The following is a 17657-nucleotide window of genomic DNA, read 5'->3' on the forward strand; positions in this document are numbered from 1 at the left end:
CAAGATTAACAAAAAAAAAGAGAGACATTCATGTAGATAATCTAAATTTCCATCTTTGTACATGCCGGGGGGTGGGGGTAGGAACTAGAAGTGAAGTGCTATGAACCACAGGCTTAAAGATATAAATCAACCACTGGTCAGATTCTCCCTACTCTCAACAGAAAAGTCCAAATTTCCAAAGAGAAACAGAACAACAAAATGTTTTGATTCTAAAAAGTTGCTGCAATGCTCCCTAGGTGTTGTAGTTCAAGCACCTCATGCTTCCATACTCCTCTGTGGGCCAGGCTCCCTGATTGGACTCTATCTCTCTTCATCACTGTTTCCCCTTCTAGTAAGGGGAGGTGGTGCATCCTGACAGTGGAATGGCCACAGTGCATCATGGGAGCTGAAGTCTGACTAGCAGCCTGCCCGTAGGGGAGAATGGGAGCATGAGGTTCTACAGCAGCTGTCATAAATATAAAGGGAAGGCTAACCACCTTTAAATCCCTCCAGGCCCTTTCACCTGTAAAGGGTTAAGAAGCTAAAAGATAATCTCGCTGGCACCTGACCAAAATGACCAATAAGGAGACAAGATACTTTCAAAGCTGGAGGTGGGGGGGAAAACAAAGGGTCCTTTCTGTCTATAAAAAGAAAAGGAGTACTTGTGGCACCTTAGAGACTAACAAATTTATTTGAGCATAAGCTTTCGTGAGCTACAGCTCACTTCATCGGATGCATTCAAATAAAATTGTTAGTCTCTAAGGTGCCACAAGTACTCCTTTTCTTTTTGCGAATACAGACTAACACGGCTGCTACTCTGAAACCTCTCTGTCTGTGTGATGCTTTTGCCGGGACCAGAGCAGGAATGCAGGTCAGTACTCCTGTAAAGAGTTAGTAAGCAATCTAATTAGATATGCGTTAGATTCTGTTTTGTTTAAATGGCTGATAAAATAAGTTGTGCTGAATGGAATGGATATTCCTGGTTTTGTGTCTTTTTGTAACTTAAGGTTTTGCCTAGAGGGATTATCTATATTTTGAATCTGATTACCCTGTAAGGTATTTCCCTTCCTGATTTTACAGAGGTGATTCTTTTACTTTTTCTTTAATTAAAATTCTTCTTTTAAGAACCTGATTGCTTTTCACTGTTCTTAAGATCCAAGGGTTTGGGTCTATATTCACCTATGCAAATTGGTGAGGATTTTTATCAAGCCTTCCCCAGGAAAGGCGGTGTAGGGCTTGGGGGGATTTTGGGGGGGAGAAAGACGTTTCCAAGCGGGCTCTTTCCCTGTTCTGTGTGTAACACTTTGGTGGTGGCAGCTTTTAACCTAAGCTGGTAAGAATAAGCTTAGGGGGTCTTTCATGCAGGTCCCCACATCTGTACCCTAGAGTTCAGAGTGGGGAAGGAACCTTGACAGCAGCATTTCAGAGTAAATTTTTTGATTAAATTTGAGGTTTTTTATGAAAAAAAAATCCATGGAAAGCAAAAACTTTCCATGAGGAAAGGAGTGAGGACGCGCTCGGCAGACGGGTGGGAAAAGGCGGGGCGGGGGGGGTGGAGTGGGGACGGAGTGGGGGCAGGAAGAAGGCAGGGTGGGGGTGGGGCCTTTGGGGAAGGGGTGGAGTGGGGTCAGGGCCTGGGACAAAGCTGGGGGTCGAGTAGCCCCCAGCACTTTGGAAAGTCAGCACCTGTGCTTGAAATGCTGCTGTCGCGTTTCAGTGTGAACACTACCTATGCCAATGGGAGGGGTTCTCAACATAAACTATCCACCTCTCCAACAGGCAGTGGCTATGTCAAAGGAAGAATTCTTCCATCAACCTAGCCTATGTACACGGGGACTTAGCTGGCTTAACTGTGTTGCTCAGGGGATGGATTTTTCACACCCTTGAGCAACACCACTGAGTCAATCTAATTTTCTAGTGTAGACCAGTCCTGAGAGGGTTAGGTCCAGGGTGGTGTTTTCTTGCACTTTCCTCTGAAGTAATTGGTACTGGCCAGAGAACCAGATATTGGAGTAGGGGACCCCTAGACAAATCTGTTATAGAAAGGCCAAGAGCCCTGTGTTTTTCACAAATACAATACAACACAACATAAAACCAGAAACAACATATAAAACAAAATTTAAAAAAAACCCTCACCCTGCAGCAGCAGCTCCTCTGGCTTCTGTCCCGCAGGGCTAGGCCCGGCTCCCCGCTCTGGGTGGTGCAGCCTAGCATATAGGGGCACAGTGTCGCTCAGGTTTGGCCATCTCTCTGTCGTGATGTGGGGGAGTAGGAGTGACCAGGCCAAGTCTGAGTTCGTGGCATTGCAACCTGGCATACAGGGTCACAGTACCACTCATTCAAATTTGGCCTCGCACCCCTACGTCACCATGATGGGGAAGCAGCCAGGCCAAAGCTCAGTGGTGCTGCAACCCCATGCACTTGATCACAACACCCAGAGCAGAAGCCTGGGCCCAGCCTTGCGGGACAGGATCAGCCATTGCAGGATGAATGAGGGGCAGGCTCACTCTGCATCACACCTCCCCCAGCACAGTCCTCTCACGACCTGACCCGACCCCTTTCAACTCCTTTCTCCATTGCTAAAATCACTAAAATGGATAAAACAAACAAACAAAAAAAGCCACATCACAATATTCCCAAAATAATATGAAAAATTCTATAAGAAACTAAAAACATTCGCAGGGCTTCAGCAATGCCTCTATTCCTTCTTTTGAATGCTGAGCAGCATTTGCTCTGACTTAACCGACATCAGACAGTTAGCAGAGCAGCATCCAATATGGCTGTTAATTCTTTTTTTCTTCTTCTTCTTTTTAATGACACTCAGGACATTTTCCTATTGATTTACTTGTCTTTGTATTTAGATGCAGGGTTTAGAATAGCTTTTCTATTGCAGTGCAGTTTTTCATTAAAAGCAGCCTCTCGTTTTAGACTCCCAAGGACCACGAGGGAATTCAGTGGCAGTTTCTGATGCATGAGGAATGAAGGATGAAGCCCAAATTTGGAGACAATATTGGATGGTTTCCTATTCCCACCTCCTCTGAAGCTTTAGTACATGGTTTACTGCTGTCTGCCATAAGAGTCCTCCTCTTCTGGAAACCGACCTGTTTGCTGACTATTCAGAGCCAGGATCAAGAAGTGCTATTGTTTAGGAGAGCAGAACTGTTGTGTAGTTGCAAGAACATGCCTTAACCCCAGAAAACAGAAAAATCCAGGAGTCCCTGTACATACTTGTGATTATTTTAAAACCACATAGGAGCTCAGATATCATGCTGTATGCGAGTATTTCTCAGCTCATTCTTACCATTGAATATGCCATTATTAATAAAGATCATGCATTGCTGTAACACCTTCCATTAGAAGAACTCAAAGCACTTTACAAGCCTTAATGAAACCTTTTTATTCTGCATTTTTCAAATGAGAAAACTGAGGCACAGGGGCTTACCCAGGATCATCAGGCAAATCAACTGGTATTAGAACCCAGGAGTCTTGACTCCCAGTCCCCTGCTCTAATCACTAGAGTTCACTCCTGACCAGAACTTGGAACAGAACCCAGAAGTCCTGACTCCTAATCCCTTGATCTAGCCACAAGAACCCACTCCATGTCATTTTTCAGAGTAGTAGCCGTGTTAGTCTGTATCTGCAAAAAGAAGAGGAGGACTAGTGGCACCTTAGAAACTAAAATTTATTTGAGCATAAGCTTTCGTGAGCTACAGCTCACTTCATCGGATTCATTCAGTGGAAATGAATCCACTGAATGCATCCGATAAAGTGAGCTGTAGCTCATGAAAGCTTATGCTCAAATAAATGTGTTAGTCTCTAAGGTGCCACAAGTACTCTTTTTCTTTTTCCATGTCATTATTTACCACTCTAATTTCTGCTGCAAACTAGATGGACTGTCCAGGACAATACTAAAATGAGTTTCACGAAGCTGTCTACATTTTTAGCATATCTTCTTTATGAGCTATAAGATGTTCTTGGAAACATTTAGTTTGAGCTGATGGCTAATCTCCACCTTCCTCTCTCTGAAAAAGAAAAAACTCCAAGAGGAATATCACTATCACCTTTTCGCACAGCTCAAATGCGGCTGCAATTTCTTGGCATTAAGACAGGATTTGCTGGCTCGTTACATTATTTATGCAGAGCAGATTGCGTGGTAATTATGCTTAAAGTATAATTACTGTGTCATTTGTACTTGTTAGGTGCAAGGCAAAAGTTGTCAAGGCTTAAAGACCCTGAAAAGTACGAGGTAAGTGAAAACAACTGTGTTCCTTCTTAGTTTCATGATTATTTATACATTTGCAGATTACCATGGCTTTAGAGTTACCAGGTAAATCAAGAAGTTTCAAGAGCTATTATGAACCATTAACTCCTAATGCATTAACTGACTCTGCTGCATGGTTAGCCCCCATCCAGTAATGCTCCTGAAACTGTCTTGCAAAAGTGACTTTCAAGTTAATAGGAGAACAAAGACATCAAAAAGCCTGGGTGGAAAACAGGGCAACAGAGTGTGTGCACAGAAGTGACACAGCCAGTAACAGAGACTTACCACAGACTGACTGGCAGACTCACTAACAATTCTTGCTGCAAGTTAACAATAAACGAACTATAATAGGTATAACAGTGAAGTATAGTCCTAGCCCTGGAAAATTTATTTTGCCCTGTATGGTGCATACCATTGAAAAATCACTTAGCTCGGTTTAAGACTCTGCCTTTCTGCAGAACAGGTGGAAATACAAAGGTCAAGATCCCCAGCTGGTGTAAATTGTCTTGAATGGAGCTAAGCTAATTTACACAAGCTAAGGATATGGCCCACATATTTATATGCTGTCTGTAAACGTGTATATATGTTATTAACACACACTTATAATTGTGTGCGACACACACACCCCCACCCATTTGTACATGGCATATATATAAAACATCCAAGTTGTAGTTCCATGAGCCGAAATATATTGTGTGCCTATTTAAATTCCCCTGTAATTTCATAGCAGGACTGCAGCTCAGTCTCTGCAATTTGAATCTGTTGAGAATTCAAATGTTTGCATAAAACACGGTCATTAAATGGCCATAAAAGAAACAAAGCACAACCAAAAGCAGTAAACTCTCTGTAGATTGGCTCATCTATCCAAGTCAGTAATGGCACAACACATGGGAGGTGTGAACTGAGCCTGGAACTCCTGATTCTAATTCCGATTCAGATAGCTCCTCTGTTTTTTCCACCAAATGCATCCGATGAAGTGAGCTGTAGCTCACGAAAGCTTATGCTCTAATAAATTTGTTAGTCTCTAAGGTGCCACAAGTACTCCTTTTCTTTTTGATTCCCGTGTGACTTCAGACATGCCTCTGCTCATCTCCACCTATGTGCCGAATCATGATACCATCTGCCTGCCTTCCAGAGGGGCTCAAAGGTGGAGGAGAGGATTGGTTGGGATGGTAAGTTAGCTGTTTGTACTGTAAACATGCTTTGCAAATAAAAAGTTCTCCACCTGTAACAAGTATTGAGCCCAATCCTAATCAATGGAAGTTTTGCTGTAAATATCCATGGGTCCAGGATTTGGGCCACTATATGAGAAATACAGGACAGGATTGGATGCAAGGGGAAAGCTCGTTGGGTCAGGGACCACCTTTTAGTTTTGTGTCTGTACAGTGCCTAGCACAGTGAGGCCCCAATCCATGTCTAGGGCTCCTATGGTAAGACAAATAATACAACAGCTGTATGCAGAAGTTAGGTGGGCTCTTTCACTTAGCCAAGACCAGTCTCTTTGCCATCAAGTTTCTACTGGCCTGAATTGGTTTTCTTTTTCCCTTTTTTTTTTTTTTTTTTAAATGTCATTCCCCGATATACTCTCTCTAACAGTCTTTTCTTCTGGCCATCTTTATTATTTGCATTACATCAGTGCCTAGAGTTCCTAGCTCATATCAGACCCCATTGTGCTAGGCACTGTACACAAGCAGAATAAGAGATAATCCCTGCCCTGAAGAGTTAGTGATCTAAATAAGATAAGGCAGCCAAAAAAAAAAAAGGAGGATTATTGTACCCATTTAACAGATGGGTAACTGAGGTTCAGCCATGTGTGTGAAGGCCCACGGTGAAGTTATGGCAGAGGTAGGACCAAACACCCAGATCTCTTAGGTCCCAGTCAGGTATCTTAATCAGAATACCACCTATCCATCCACCTCTTACTGGAGTACAATTAGTGAGCTCACAAACAAAGACTGTTTTCCCCAGAGTAGCTCACAAGCTCGTTCTGATTCCCCCCACCTTTCCCTGACCAACCAATTCAGGTTCTCTTGGTCTCAGCAGCCCATTTGACATGAGGCCCAGCAAACCGCTCCCTGCCATTCACTGTGATTTCCGCAATCCACTTACCTCCACAGCGAGCTTTCAGTAACGCTCCCCAAGTTGAAGTCGTAGAGCTTTGTTAGAATGAGAATTACCTGCAGGAGAGAAAGAAAGAAAAAAATCATCAAGATTTTGTAACTATATATATATATAATGCATCTGAAATCACCCAAAGGAGAGCTTAGCATTTATCCATTAAATTTGGAGTATTATAGGATCAAGTAGGTAAAAAGAAAACCATTAGCTCAATGCATCCATGTAACTAGTAAAATTTATTTTAATCTTCAGACTGTTTTGCATTTGAAATAAAACATGCCAACAAGAATTCCTTTAACATCGTTAGCTAGCTTCTCTACAGCTGTAGTTATTCAAGGTCAGGGATGGAACGAGATGGGCCTTGTTATCCAAGTAGCCCAACTAGAAATCACACTCGACTACTCCTCTCTTTATTCCCCAAGGTGCTTGACAATGAAACTCCTCAGACACAATGAAGATCCATGGAGAAAGGATTCATGTCCAGGCCCTGAACCAGTCTGCGCAACCATGCTAAGCTCCATTCTTTTTTATGAGACTTTCCCTAAGCATAAGGTTCACACTCCCAACTAGGATCAGACTGCCAGACTGGGGTCAAAATCTGCCTTGCTCATATACAAAGGGCTTCACAATCAATGATGGGCAAAACCTCAGCGTTTCAGGTAAAGAAACGTTATCTGAACCGTACATAAAAGAAACATAGCCAAAGCTTTATCCCAACCATTGGGAAAACGGACGGCCATAATCCCGAGTAATTTCCAGGACTATTTACATTTAGCAAAGATGTGTTCAAAGCACAAAATGCAGATTCAGATTTTGAACATGCCAAAATTCAAGCTAATATTTTGTTTCACCCCCTTTTATGGTCAGTATGTAAGGCCCATGAAAGTCAATGGGACTTGCATAGAATCACAGGACTGGAAGGGACCTGAGAGATCATCTAGTCCAGTCTCCTGCTCTCATGGCAGGACTAAGTATTATCAGACCATCCCTGACAGGTGTTTGTCTAACCTGCTCTTAAAAATCTCCAGTGATGGAGATTCCACAACCTCCCAAGGCAATTTATTCCAGAGACAAATAGGAAGTTTTTACTAATGTCCAGCCTAAACCTCCCTTGCTGCAATTTAAGCCCCTTGCTTCTTGTCCTATCCTCAGAGGTTAAGAAGAACAATTCTTCTCCCTCCTCCTTGTAACAACCTTTTATGTACTTGAAAACTGTTATGTCCCCCCTCAGTCTTCTCTTCTGCAGACTAAACAAACCCAGTCTTTTCAATCTTCCCTCATAGGTCATGTTTTCTAGACCTTTAATCATCGTTGTTGCTCTTCTCTGGAAGAAAAGCATGCTTAAAGTTAAGCACATGCTTGAGTACCTGCACATGTAGCTCTACAGATAGGACACTCCTGCCAACATCAGATTATGAAAGGTATCTAGGCATTGCTTGGCTCACCACGGCAACACTTAACTAATTTAAAAGGTAACACCATACAGTCCAGGTAGAGATGGTAGCAATGTTGACAGAAGAATTTTTCCGCCAATCCAGAGGCTTCTACCCTGGGGCTTACACTGATTTAACTACGTCTCAGGAGTGTGATATTTTCACATCCCTACGTGACGTAGCGATGCAGTCCTAAGTTTTAGGTGTAGACCAAGTCTTGGGCTCCTAAGTCTTGTAGGTGTTAAAATGCTGAGCAGAGCCTAAATACCTTTACAAATCTAGGCTTTGTGGCCTAACACAGTGCTTACCATGTGATTCATCTAACTGACGTTAGTGGGACCCCTCAGGGGAAAGTCTATACTACAGAGCTACATCTCCTGCTTTGAGCAGGGGGTTGGACTAGATGACCTCCTGAGGTCCTTTCCAACCCTGATATTCTATGATTCTATTCTATGATACATAGGCACAGCATCTGGTGAAGACGCTCTGTGCTGACAGGAGAGCACTCTCCCATTGACATAACTATTCCACCTTAGTGAGAGCGGAAGCTATGTCAGCAGAAAAGCGTCTCCCACCAATAAAGCGCCTGTTTGGACAGCACAAAATTTGCATCACTCAGGGGAGGAGCCTTTTCTATGCCCCGAGCAACATAACTTAGATTGACTGAAGTGACAGGGTAGACCTACCCCATGCCCTTATTGGGGTTTTTTTTTTTTTTTTTTTTTTTTACATTTTCCAGGGCTCAAAATAGGCCCTTTTTAAAAAAAAATGCATTTTTTTTTAAATGAAAATATTTAGAGCCATTTTTCAAAAACCTGGTTGGTGCACAACACTCCATGGCATTTGCAGGGTCAGGCCTTTAATTTGGCCTTTCCCTGCTTAACAGTCACCTGGGGCAATGAGTTAAAGGCTGATGGTAGGGTGACCAGATGTCCCAATTTTATAGGGACAGTCCCGATATTTGGGGCTTTTTTTTTTTAATAATATATGGGCTCCTATTACCCCCCACCCCATCCTGATTTTTCACACTTGCTATCTGGTCATCCTAGCTGAAGGGAAAAGTGCAAATGTGTTAATCACTGTCATAAAACCCAGGTTGCAGTACCGTCTTATTGACAGCATATCAGAGGGAAGAGATCTATGGGAACTATAAAAGACCCTGGGGCACCTGCTTCTGCCTAGGTTAATGGATGGGATGTCTGTTTCAAGCATTCATTCATCTTTATACTGTGTTTCAGGAGTAGCAGCCGTGTTAGTCTGTATTCGCAAAAAGAAAAGGAGTACTTGTGGCACCTTAGAGACTAACAAATTTATTTGAGCATAAGCTTTCGTGAGCTACTGCTCACTTCATCGGATGCTTTCAGTAGAAAATACAGTGGGGAGATTTATATACACTTTATACTGTGGTTACTGTTCTCTCTCTTGCTCTTGTTTGGCTCCATTATTTCCTCCAGGGTAGAACTTAAGTGGGGAAGGGGGGGAATATAAATTAAGCAGCTTCTGGCAGGGAATGTGAACGAACAGTTGCTGGACAGATTTGAGTCAGGTTAGGTCACTCTATAAATCAATGTGATGCAAGGGGGAAACAAAAAAAATACCTTCATGCTATAAATTAAAAGCTTCTACGCAGCTTTCCGCACAAGGTGAGGAACTATCAGCAAGAAATAGTGACCCAGTCACCTGGCTGCTGCAAAAGTTTGCCTTTCCTGATTAACATCCCACAATCCATCACTACATGCTGGGTGATGGATGCAATGGGGCTGGATTCCCACTTTCTCAAGGATACCCTGGTTAGAGTGGCTTATTTTTAGGATGCTTCCTATTGCCCCGCGGCAATGCTCTTGTCAGATCTGAGAAGCAGCACCGCCAGTACCCTTAAAGGATAGTGCTAATAGTCACGCAGGAGGTGGCGCTCTTCCCTCTGACTCCTGAATCACACAAATCTAGGGGGTGCTGTGGTACTGGAAGGGCGATCTTTCTCCTGGGACGTAAAGCCACTCGAAGGTTTGATTTTTTTTTTTTTTTTTATAGTGACATGGTGCTTGTTTTCCAGTTTAGGAACCCAATCTAGCTTCCATTGAAGTCAATGGGAGCTGGATCAGATCCTAGATGTATGAGATATATTGGATCCCAGCATGCTGGACAGATTCCAACAGGGTAATTACATTCTGCCCATTTAATTTCCCCTGTAATTTCCAATGGATGCTGTGTTCATACTCTCTCTGTAAGGCCTCGGTTCCTTACACAGCCTTTGCTGTGTTTCATGCTCAAGGTCATTTTACCTTACAGTATGTAATTTATCATTAGCAAAACTTGCGAATACTAGGCCAATGCTGACACTGCACTAATGGGCCAAATCTAGCTCTGTCATCCTGGTTTAAATCTGGAGTAAAGCCATCAACTTTGGTGGAGCTCTTCTGGATTGACACCAGCAAAACAAAGCAGAATCCAGGCCTACTACTGCCTTTAGTGTCTGGAAACAATGCTGAAAATGAGAGCAAAGTAGAAATGTAAGCAGCCCTTAGCAGATAAACCTCACATAGGGTCCTAGAAAATAACAGGAGTTGCTTGAGGCATTAGTGATCTACAACAGAGTCCCTACAACATATCTCTCACTCACACACACACACACACACACACACACACCCAGAGGCACACTCATACTACAACCACAAATGGAGTGGTTTCTGCCAGCACAAAACCCAGCTCTTGCTTATGAAACAAGCCACTTCAGAGTCAATACGTGTAACACGTACAATAGGTTGGGGATTGCAGGGAGTCTTAATATCAAACCTTTGTGAATAAAGCTGTGAAAGTCCCTTTCTTCATGACATTGCCTTGTGATACTAAGGGAGCAAACGAAACTACCAAAGCAATGTCATACATACAGCCAAGACATACATCACAGACTGAAAGAAACAGCCAAGGTCCCAGTTTGTTTTCAGACAGGCTTTTAAATGGCACTGTACTTAGCAGTTATCTTCAAGAGACTTAGATTCATAGATACTAAGGTCAGAAGGGATCATTCTGATAATCTAGTCCGACCTCCTGCACAACGCAGGCCACAGAATCTCACCTACCCACTCCTACGAAAAACCTCACCAATGTCTGAGCTATTGAAGTCCTCAAATCGTGGTTTAAAGACTTCAAGGAGCAGAGAATCCTCCCTCAAGTGACCCGTGCCCCATGCTACAGAGGAAGGCAAAAAACCTCCAGGGCCTCTTCCAATCTGCCCTGGAGGAAAATTCCTTCCCAAACCCAAATATGGCGATCAGCTAAACCCTGAGCATATGGGCAAGATTCACAAGCCAGATACTACAGAAAATTCCTTCCTGGGTAACTCAGATCCCATCCATCTAATATCCCATCTCAGGAGATTAGGCCTATTTACCCTGAATATTTAAAGATCAATTACTTACCAAAATCTCATTATCCCATCATACCATCTCCTCCATAAACTTATCAAGTAGAATCTTAAAACCAGATAGATCTTTTGCCCCCACTGCTTCCCTTGGAAGGCTATTCCAAAACTTCACTCCTCTGATGGTTAGAAAACTTCGTCTAATTTCAAGTCTAAACTTCCTATTTATACCCACTTGTTCTTGTGTCCACATTGGTGCTGAGCTTAAATAATTCCTCTCCCTCTCCTGTATTTATCCCTCTGATATATTTATAGAGAGCAATGAGATCTCCCCTCAACCTTCTTTTAGTTAGGCTAAACAAGCTAAGCTCCTTAAGTCTCCTTTCATAAGACAAGTTTTCCATTCCTTGGATCATCCTAGTAGCCCTTCTCTGTACCTGCTCCAGTTTGAATTCATCCTTTTTAAACATGGGAGATCAGAACTGCACACAGTATTATAGGTGAGGTCTCACCAGTGCCTTGTATAATGGTACTAAAACCTCCTTATCCCTTCTGGAAATGCCTCTCCTGATGCATCCCAAAACCGCATTAGCTTTTTTCACAGCCATATGACATTGGCGGCTCATAGTCATCCTATGATCAACCAATACTCCAAGGTCCTTCTCCTCTTCCGTTACTTCTAATTGATGCGTCCCCAGCTTATAACTAAAATTCTTGTTATTAATCCCTAAATGCATAACCTTACACTTCTCACTATTAAATTTCATCCTATTACTATTACTCCAGTTTACAAGGTCATCCAGATCCTCCTGTATAATATCCCGATCCTTCTCTGAATTGGCAATATCTCCCAGCTTTGTATCATCTGCAAACTTTATTAGCACACTCCCTCTTTTTGTGCCAAGGTCAGTAATAAAAAGATTAAATAAGATTGGTCCCAAAACTGATCCCTGAGGAACTCCACTGGTAACCTCTCTCCAACCTGACAGTTCGCCTTTCAGTAGGACCCGTTGTAGTCTCCCCTTTAACAAATTCCTTATCCACCTTTTGATGTTCATATTGATCCCCATCTTTTCCAATTTAACTAATAATTCCCCATGTGGCACGGTATCAAACGCCTTACTGAAATCTAGGTAAATTAGACAGGGCCTGTTTAAGATTTTGCACAGCCACCACGTCCTAGGCAAAGAGGGCTGGACAACACATTTCTGAAATAACTTGTCTGCCAGGAAAGTTACCATAAGAATGGCCATACTGGGTCAGACCAAAGGTCCATCTAGCACGGTATCCTGTCCTCTGACAGTGGCCACTGCCAGGTGCCCCAGAGAGAATTTACAGAACAGGTAATCACCAAGTGATCCAGCCCGTCACCCATTCCCAGCTTCTGGCAAACAGAGGCTAGGGACACCATCCCTGTCCATCCTGGCTAATAACCATTTATGGACCTATCCTCCATGAACTTATTAGTTCTTTTTTTGAACCCTGTTATAGACTTGGCCTTCACAACATCCCCTGGCAAGGAGTGCCACAGGTTGACTGTGCATTAATGTGAAAAAATACTTCCTTTTGTTTGTTTTAAATGTGCTGCCTATTAATTTCATTTGGTGACCCCTAGTTCTTGTGTTATGAGAAGGAGTAAATAATACTTCCTTATTTACTTTCTCCCCACCAGTCATGATTTTATAGATCTCTATCACATCCCCCCTCAGTCATCTCTTTTCCAAGCTAAAAAGTTAGCGTTTGGCAACAAGACGTTTCCAACCCTGCTTTGGGAGGAATTCCATGTACTACCCCAACACTAGGCTCAACAGTACCCAACAACTTGAGAAGCAGAAGGCAACAGAGAGAATTTCCACCGGGGTCTCCCAGAGAGCACTGTAACCAAAGGATGTTTGGTGCCCTATATAAGATGCAGTTGGCACTCTCAATCCATTCACTACCGGGTAAGCGTTGGAGCTGAGCGAAAATGGGAACTTCCATCCTGCGCAAAATTTTGATATTGAAATTATATTTTTTTTTTTGATGAAAAGTTGAAATATCAAAATTTTTCACCAAACACAATTCTTCAAGTAATATTGGATCGGAAATGGAGAGACATTTCATTCTGGCATTTTCAATCAAAATGAAAAATTTCTATATGCCTGAATTGAAAGGTTTCATTTCTGTTTATTGAACTAGGTATTGGAGTTCATTTACTTGATGCCCCCCTTCTCCCCTGGGGGAAGGGCTCTGTGGCCAAAGTAATTTCCCATGATGCCCCCTAGTCATGTGACTTCCATGAGGCACCAGGCAGCTCAGTCAGAGGGGAGACCACATTGTATCATAGGAGATTGTAGTCCAGCCAGGGAGCCCAGCCCATAGGACAGAATAGGGACATGAGACAGCCAAACTACAACTCCCATGACGCAATGCAATCTCATGTGAAAATGCAGTTTAACGTTGAATTGACTCAAAATTAAATGATCTGAAGTGAAATCATTCATTTTGGTGTTCCTAATGAAACATTTGAAAAAAATTCCGCCAAATCATTTTTTTTCCAGAAACTGCATTATCTGTTGAAAAATCATTTTGAAGAAAAAAAAATCCCAACTGTTTCTAGCAAGCAGCCACACCACAAAAAATTCCTACCACTATGGTTAATTATCTGTAGTACAGTAGCATCTAGGAGCCTCAGTCATGGACCAGGACCCTGTTGTCCAAACACAGAACCAAAACGACAGTTCCTGATCCAAAGAGTTTCCATTCTAAGGGCATGTCTACCCTACAGCTGCTATAGCGCCACAGCAAAGATGCTTTCTGCATCAATGGAAGGGGTTTTTCCATCAGTACTGTTCATCTACCTCTCTGAGAGGTGAAAGCTTGGTCAACGGAAGAATTCTTCCATCAACCTAGGTGCATCTACAGTAGGGATTACGTCGACCTAACTACAGAGCTCAGGTCACAATATTTTTCACAGCCCTAGGAGACAAAGCTAGGTCAACCTAACTTTTAAGTGTAGACCAGGCCTAAGTATCAGCCTCCGCTTTTGTCCACTAGAGGTGGCTCCTCCAGGTCAGGGTGAAAGCCTAGGGACAGCATGAGGAAGCTTGCACTGCTGCATTCATGGCAAGCATAATGTACTTCTCCTCAAGACAGAGGCTTTCAGTCTCCAAGACTGGTCGATCTGGTAGCTTTTACTTTGAGCAAAAAGAAAAAGAACCCACAGAGAAAGAACCTGGAAATGGACCTAGATCTGCCACAGCCACCTCAGTTTTGGTCCATGTGGAAAACACCAAGCACAGGGGAATTCCTATTGTATGGAAGAAATATTAGGAATCCTTGAAAACATAAATTACAGAAGAGCTCACGAGCCCCTGAGCACCTTCAGGGGCGTAAGAACCTTTCCTGGCCATACAATTTTACTATGAAGGAAAATCACTTAGTTCATTAAACCTTTCTCCAGATCTTGCCACCTCTAAATTGGTGAAGTGCTTTGCATGTTCCCCCACATAGAAGTATGACTCTAAAGTGTAAATGCATTATTTCCTTCAGCGGCTTGATAAAGAACTTCCGAACAACTGAGAAGTGTCAAGTCAAAGGCAGTTTCTCTCATGTATCAAGCAGACATTCTCATTAGAGAGAGATGTATGATCACTTTAGGTAGAGAAGCTGACAAGCCAGCCTTGATCCGCAGCATGCAATTCATCCCTATCCTCAGCAATCGGCTTTATCAGCAGAGAGATTAACATAGCTCATCAGTAGCCTGTCCACATATTTTCAGAGTGTAATTAATAAGGAGCAAAGAAAGGCATGTTGTGCAGGCAGTGTCTTGTTGTAAAAAAGAGAGAGAAGGGATAGCTTTAGCTATGAAAAATGAGAGCTCTCCCTCTCACACTCTTAAACGCTGGGGTGCATTTTTTCATTTCCAAGCTAAATACTCGTTTTCCATCACATTTGTAACCTTTTCCCTCAATGCTAGGTGAGGAAAGCTTGTCCACTATTGGAATTTGCATTTCCCGGACTCTGATGAAAGCAGCTGCACCGATGGGTAAACACAAGGGCTAATGAAAACATGGGCCAACGGGCAGTGCTCCCCATGGACCTTCTGCAATTGAGGGGAGACCAGCACCGGTGTTTCTGAGAGCCAATAAAAAAGGGAAGATGCAGTTCCTGGCTGTTTGATTGCTTGCACTATAGTCTTAAAGAAAAAAAAAAGTCAAGCCAATTTATCCACTGACTTCAATGTAGTTTCAGCAGGGATTAATTTGGTCATTAAGCCAGTCTCTACCACCAACAGAAATCTGCACAGTATACGGTCCACAGCCTGATCTAGCAAGACACAAACATCTGCTTAACTTTAGTCCTATTAATGTCAGTTACTTCCATGGGACTCCTCACACACTCAAAATTAAGGTTGTGCATAAGAGTTTTGCTAAATCAGGGCCCCAGCATGGAGAAAAGCATTCAGAGTCCAACCCCACACCACACAAATCTCATCTGTTGTGGGGTCACTTAACAGACTCCAAATTAAGGGCTGGGGAGCTTTGAAATGAATTTGGTCTCATTTTATGGGTTTGCATCGAGATCAAGGGAAATTCATGGGTTTTTTGTGGGGGGTGGGAAGGGTTATGCAAAAACAGCTGAAATGGGGAGGCTCCCGCTGAGGTTTGATTTGTGATTTTTTTTCTTCCTTCCTCAAAAATAATGTCCACACAACCCCCTCTAGACAGGACCATGACGTTCCTCCTAGCCCCACACATATCCCCAGTCATATACACCTGCCATATGCAATGACACTGCACTCGCTTATCCCAGCTGCTTGGATGTAGTGGTTAACATCTTAACAATACAGTTTCCTCCTGGGAAGAGAGGACAGAGGTGCTAAATATTATGATGGTACCTTCCATCTGAGGAATTCAAAGCACTTTGCACAACATTAATTGAGGCATAGCCCGTACCACCACTTTAAGAAAGACAAGAAATAGCTTTGTTTTACTGATGAAGAAAACTGGGGCAGAGAAAGATTAAGTTATTATTTGCTCAGAGTAACTAACACAGCAAGTCTGGGCACAACTGGGAATCTCTCAAAACACCAATCCAATGCTCTCACCACAAACCAACCCTCTCTCACTGGCTTTGGTGAGCCTACTCAAAGAAGCTGGTATCTGAGAACTCTATTGGTTGAGGTGTTTCATTTCACAAGAACGAAAGGGACTGATAACACCTGAGGGCCAGTTCCTTTCCTGGTGTAAATCACTCTGGCTCCAGTTAACCAAACCAATCTACAGCTGCAGAGGATCTGCTCCTATATACATGTTTAAAAATATGTAAGAAAAAAAAATTAGTACATGGTTTCAGGCAGGGCTGGCAAAAGAAACCTCCGAAAATGAAAGAAGCGAGTCTAGAGATCAGAGACAAAAGCTAAATGTGTTCAAGAGACCCTGTGATCACCAAATTGCTGAGACTGTCAAATGTGTCCTCAAAACAAAAACTAATAGAAGAACTAAAGAAAAACACCCTCTTTTAATCCTCTTTGGCCTGAGCTGCTTTTCATTTTTTGGTTGGAAAATAAATACTTGGGGCTGGATCCAAAGCCCACTGAAGCTAATGGGAGTCTTTTACTGTCAACGGAGATTTCTGGGTGGAAAATGTAGCTTGAAGTTCCAGTTTCTGAAATGCAGAATAAACAAGCAAAATTTGCTGTTGTAAACAGAGAGAGAGAGAGAGAGAGCGAGCGTATTTTTTAAGCTGCTCCTGAAAAGCGCCAACTCTGTGGAGTGCAGTCCCCATCTGCATCCACAGGACAGGAGCATTAATGATCTGGAGGACAGCATGGACTGCACCCTCAGCAAGTTGGAGATGACACTAAACTGGGAGGCGTGGTAGATACACTGGCGGGTAGGGATAGGATACAGAGGGACCTAGACAAATTCGAGGATTGGGCCAAAAGAAATCTGATGAGGCTCAAAGAGGACAAGTGCAGAGTCCTGCACTTAGGATGGAAGAATCCCATGCACCGCTACAGACTTGGGACCAAATGGCTAGACAGCAGTTCTGCAGAAAAGGACCTACGGTTTAGGGTGGACGAGTCAACAGTGTGCCCTTGTTGCCAAGAAGGCTAACGGCATTTTGGGCTGTATAAGTAGGGGCATTGCCAGCAGATCGAAGGATGTGATTGTTCCCATCTATTCGACATTGGTGAGGCCTCATCTGGAGTACTGTGTCCAGTTTGGGGCCCCACACTACAAGAAGGATGTGGAAAAATTGGAAAGCATCCAACAAAAACGATTAGGGGACTGGAACACATGACTTATGAGGAGAGGCTGAGGGAACTGGGATTGTTTAGTCTGCGGAAAAAAAAATGAGGGGGGATTTGATAGCTGCTTTCAATGACCTGAAAGGGGGTTCCAAAGAGGATGAATCTAGACTGTTCTCAGTGGTAGCAGATGACAGAACAAGGAGTAATGGTCTAAAGTTGCAGTGGGGGAGGTTTAGGTTGGATATTAGGAGAAACTTTTTCACTAGG

The 17657-nt window shown here is 43.0% G+C and overlaps 1 protein-coding gene across 1 annotated transcript in view; it reads right to left on the minus strand.

Annotated features, from left to right (window-relative positions):
• Positions 1-17657, minus strand: part of SORCS3 (sortilin related VPS10 domain containing receptor 3) — a 498155-nt gene that overhangs the window by 334792 nt on the left and 145706 nt on the right. The window contains exon 2 of the mRNA XM_038411611.2: positions 6350-6417. Coding sequence (XP_038267539.1) covers positions 6350-6417 — 68 coding nt within the window. The remainder of the gene's footprint in view (positions 1-6349; positions 6418-17657) is intronic.

The sequence above is a fragment of the Dermochelys coriacea genome, chromosome 7, assembly GCF_009764565.3.
Source record: "Dermochelys coriacea isolate rDerCor1 chromosome 7, rDerCor1.pri.v4, whole genome shotgun sequence".
Lineage (NCBI taxonomy): Eukaryota > Metazoa > Chordata > Testudines > Dermochelyidae > Dermochelys > Dermochelys coriacea.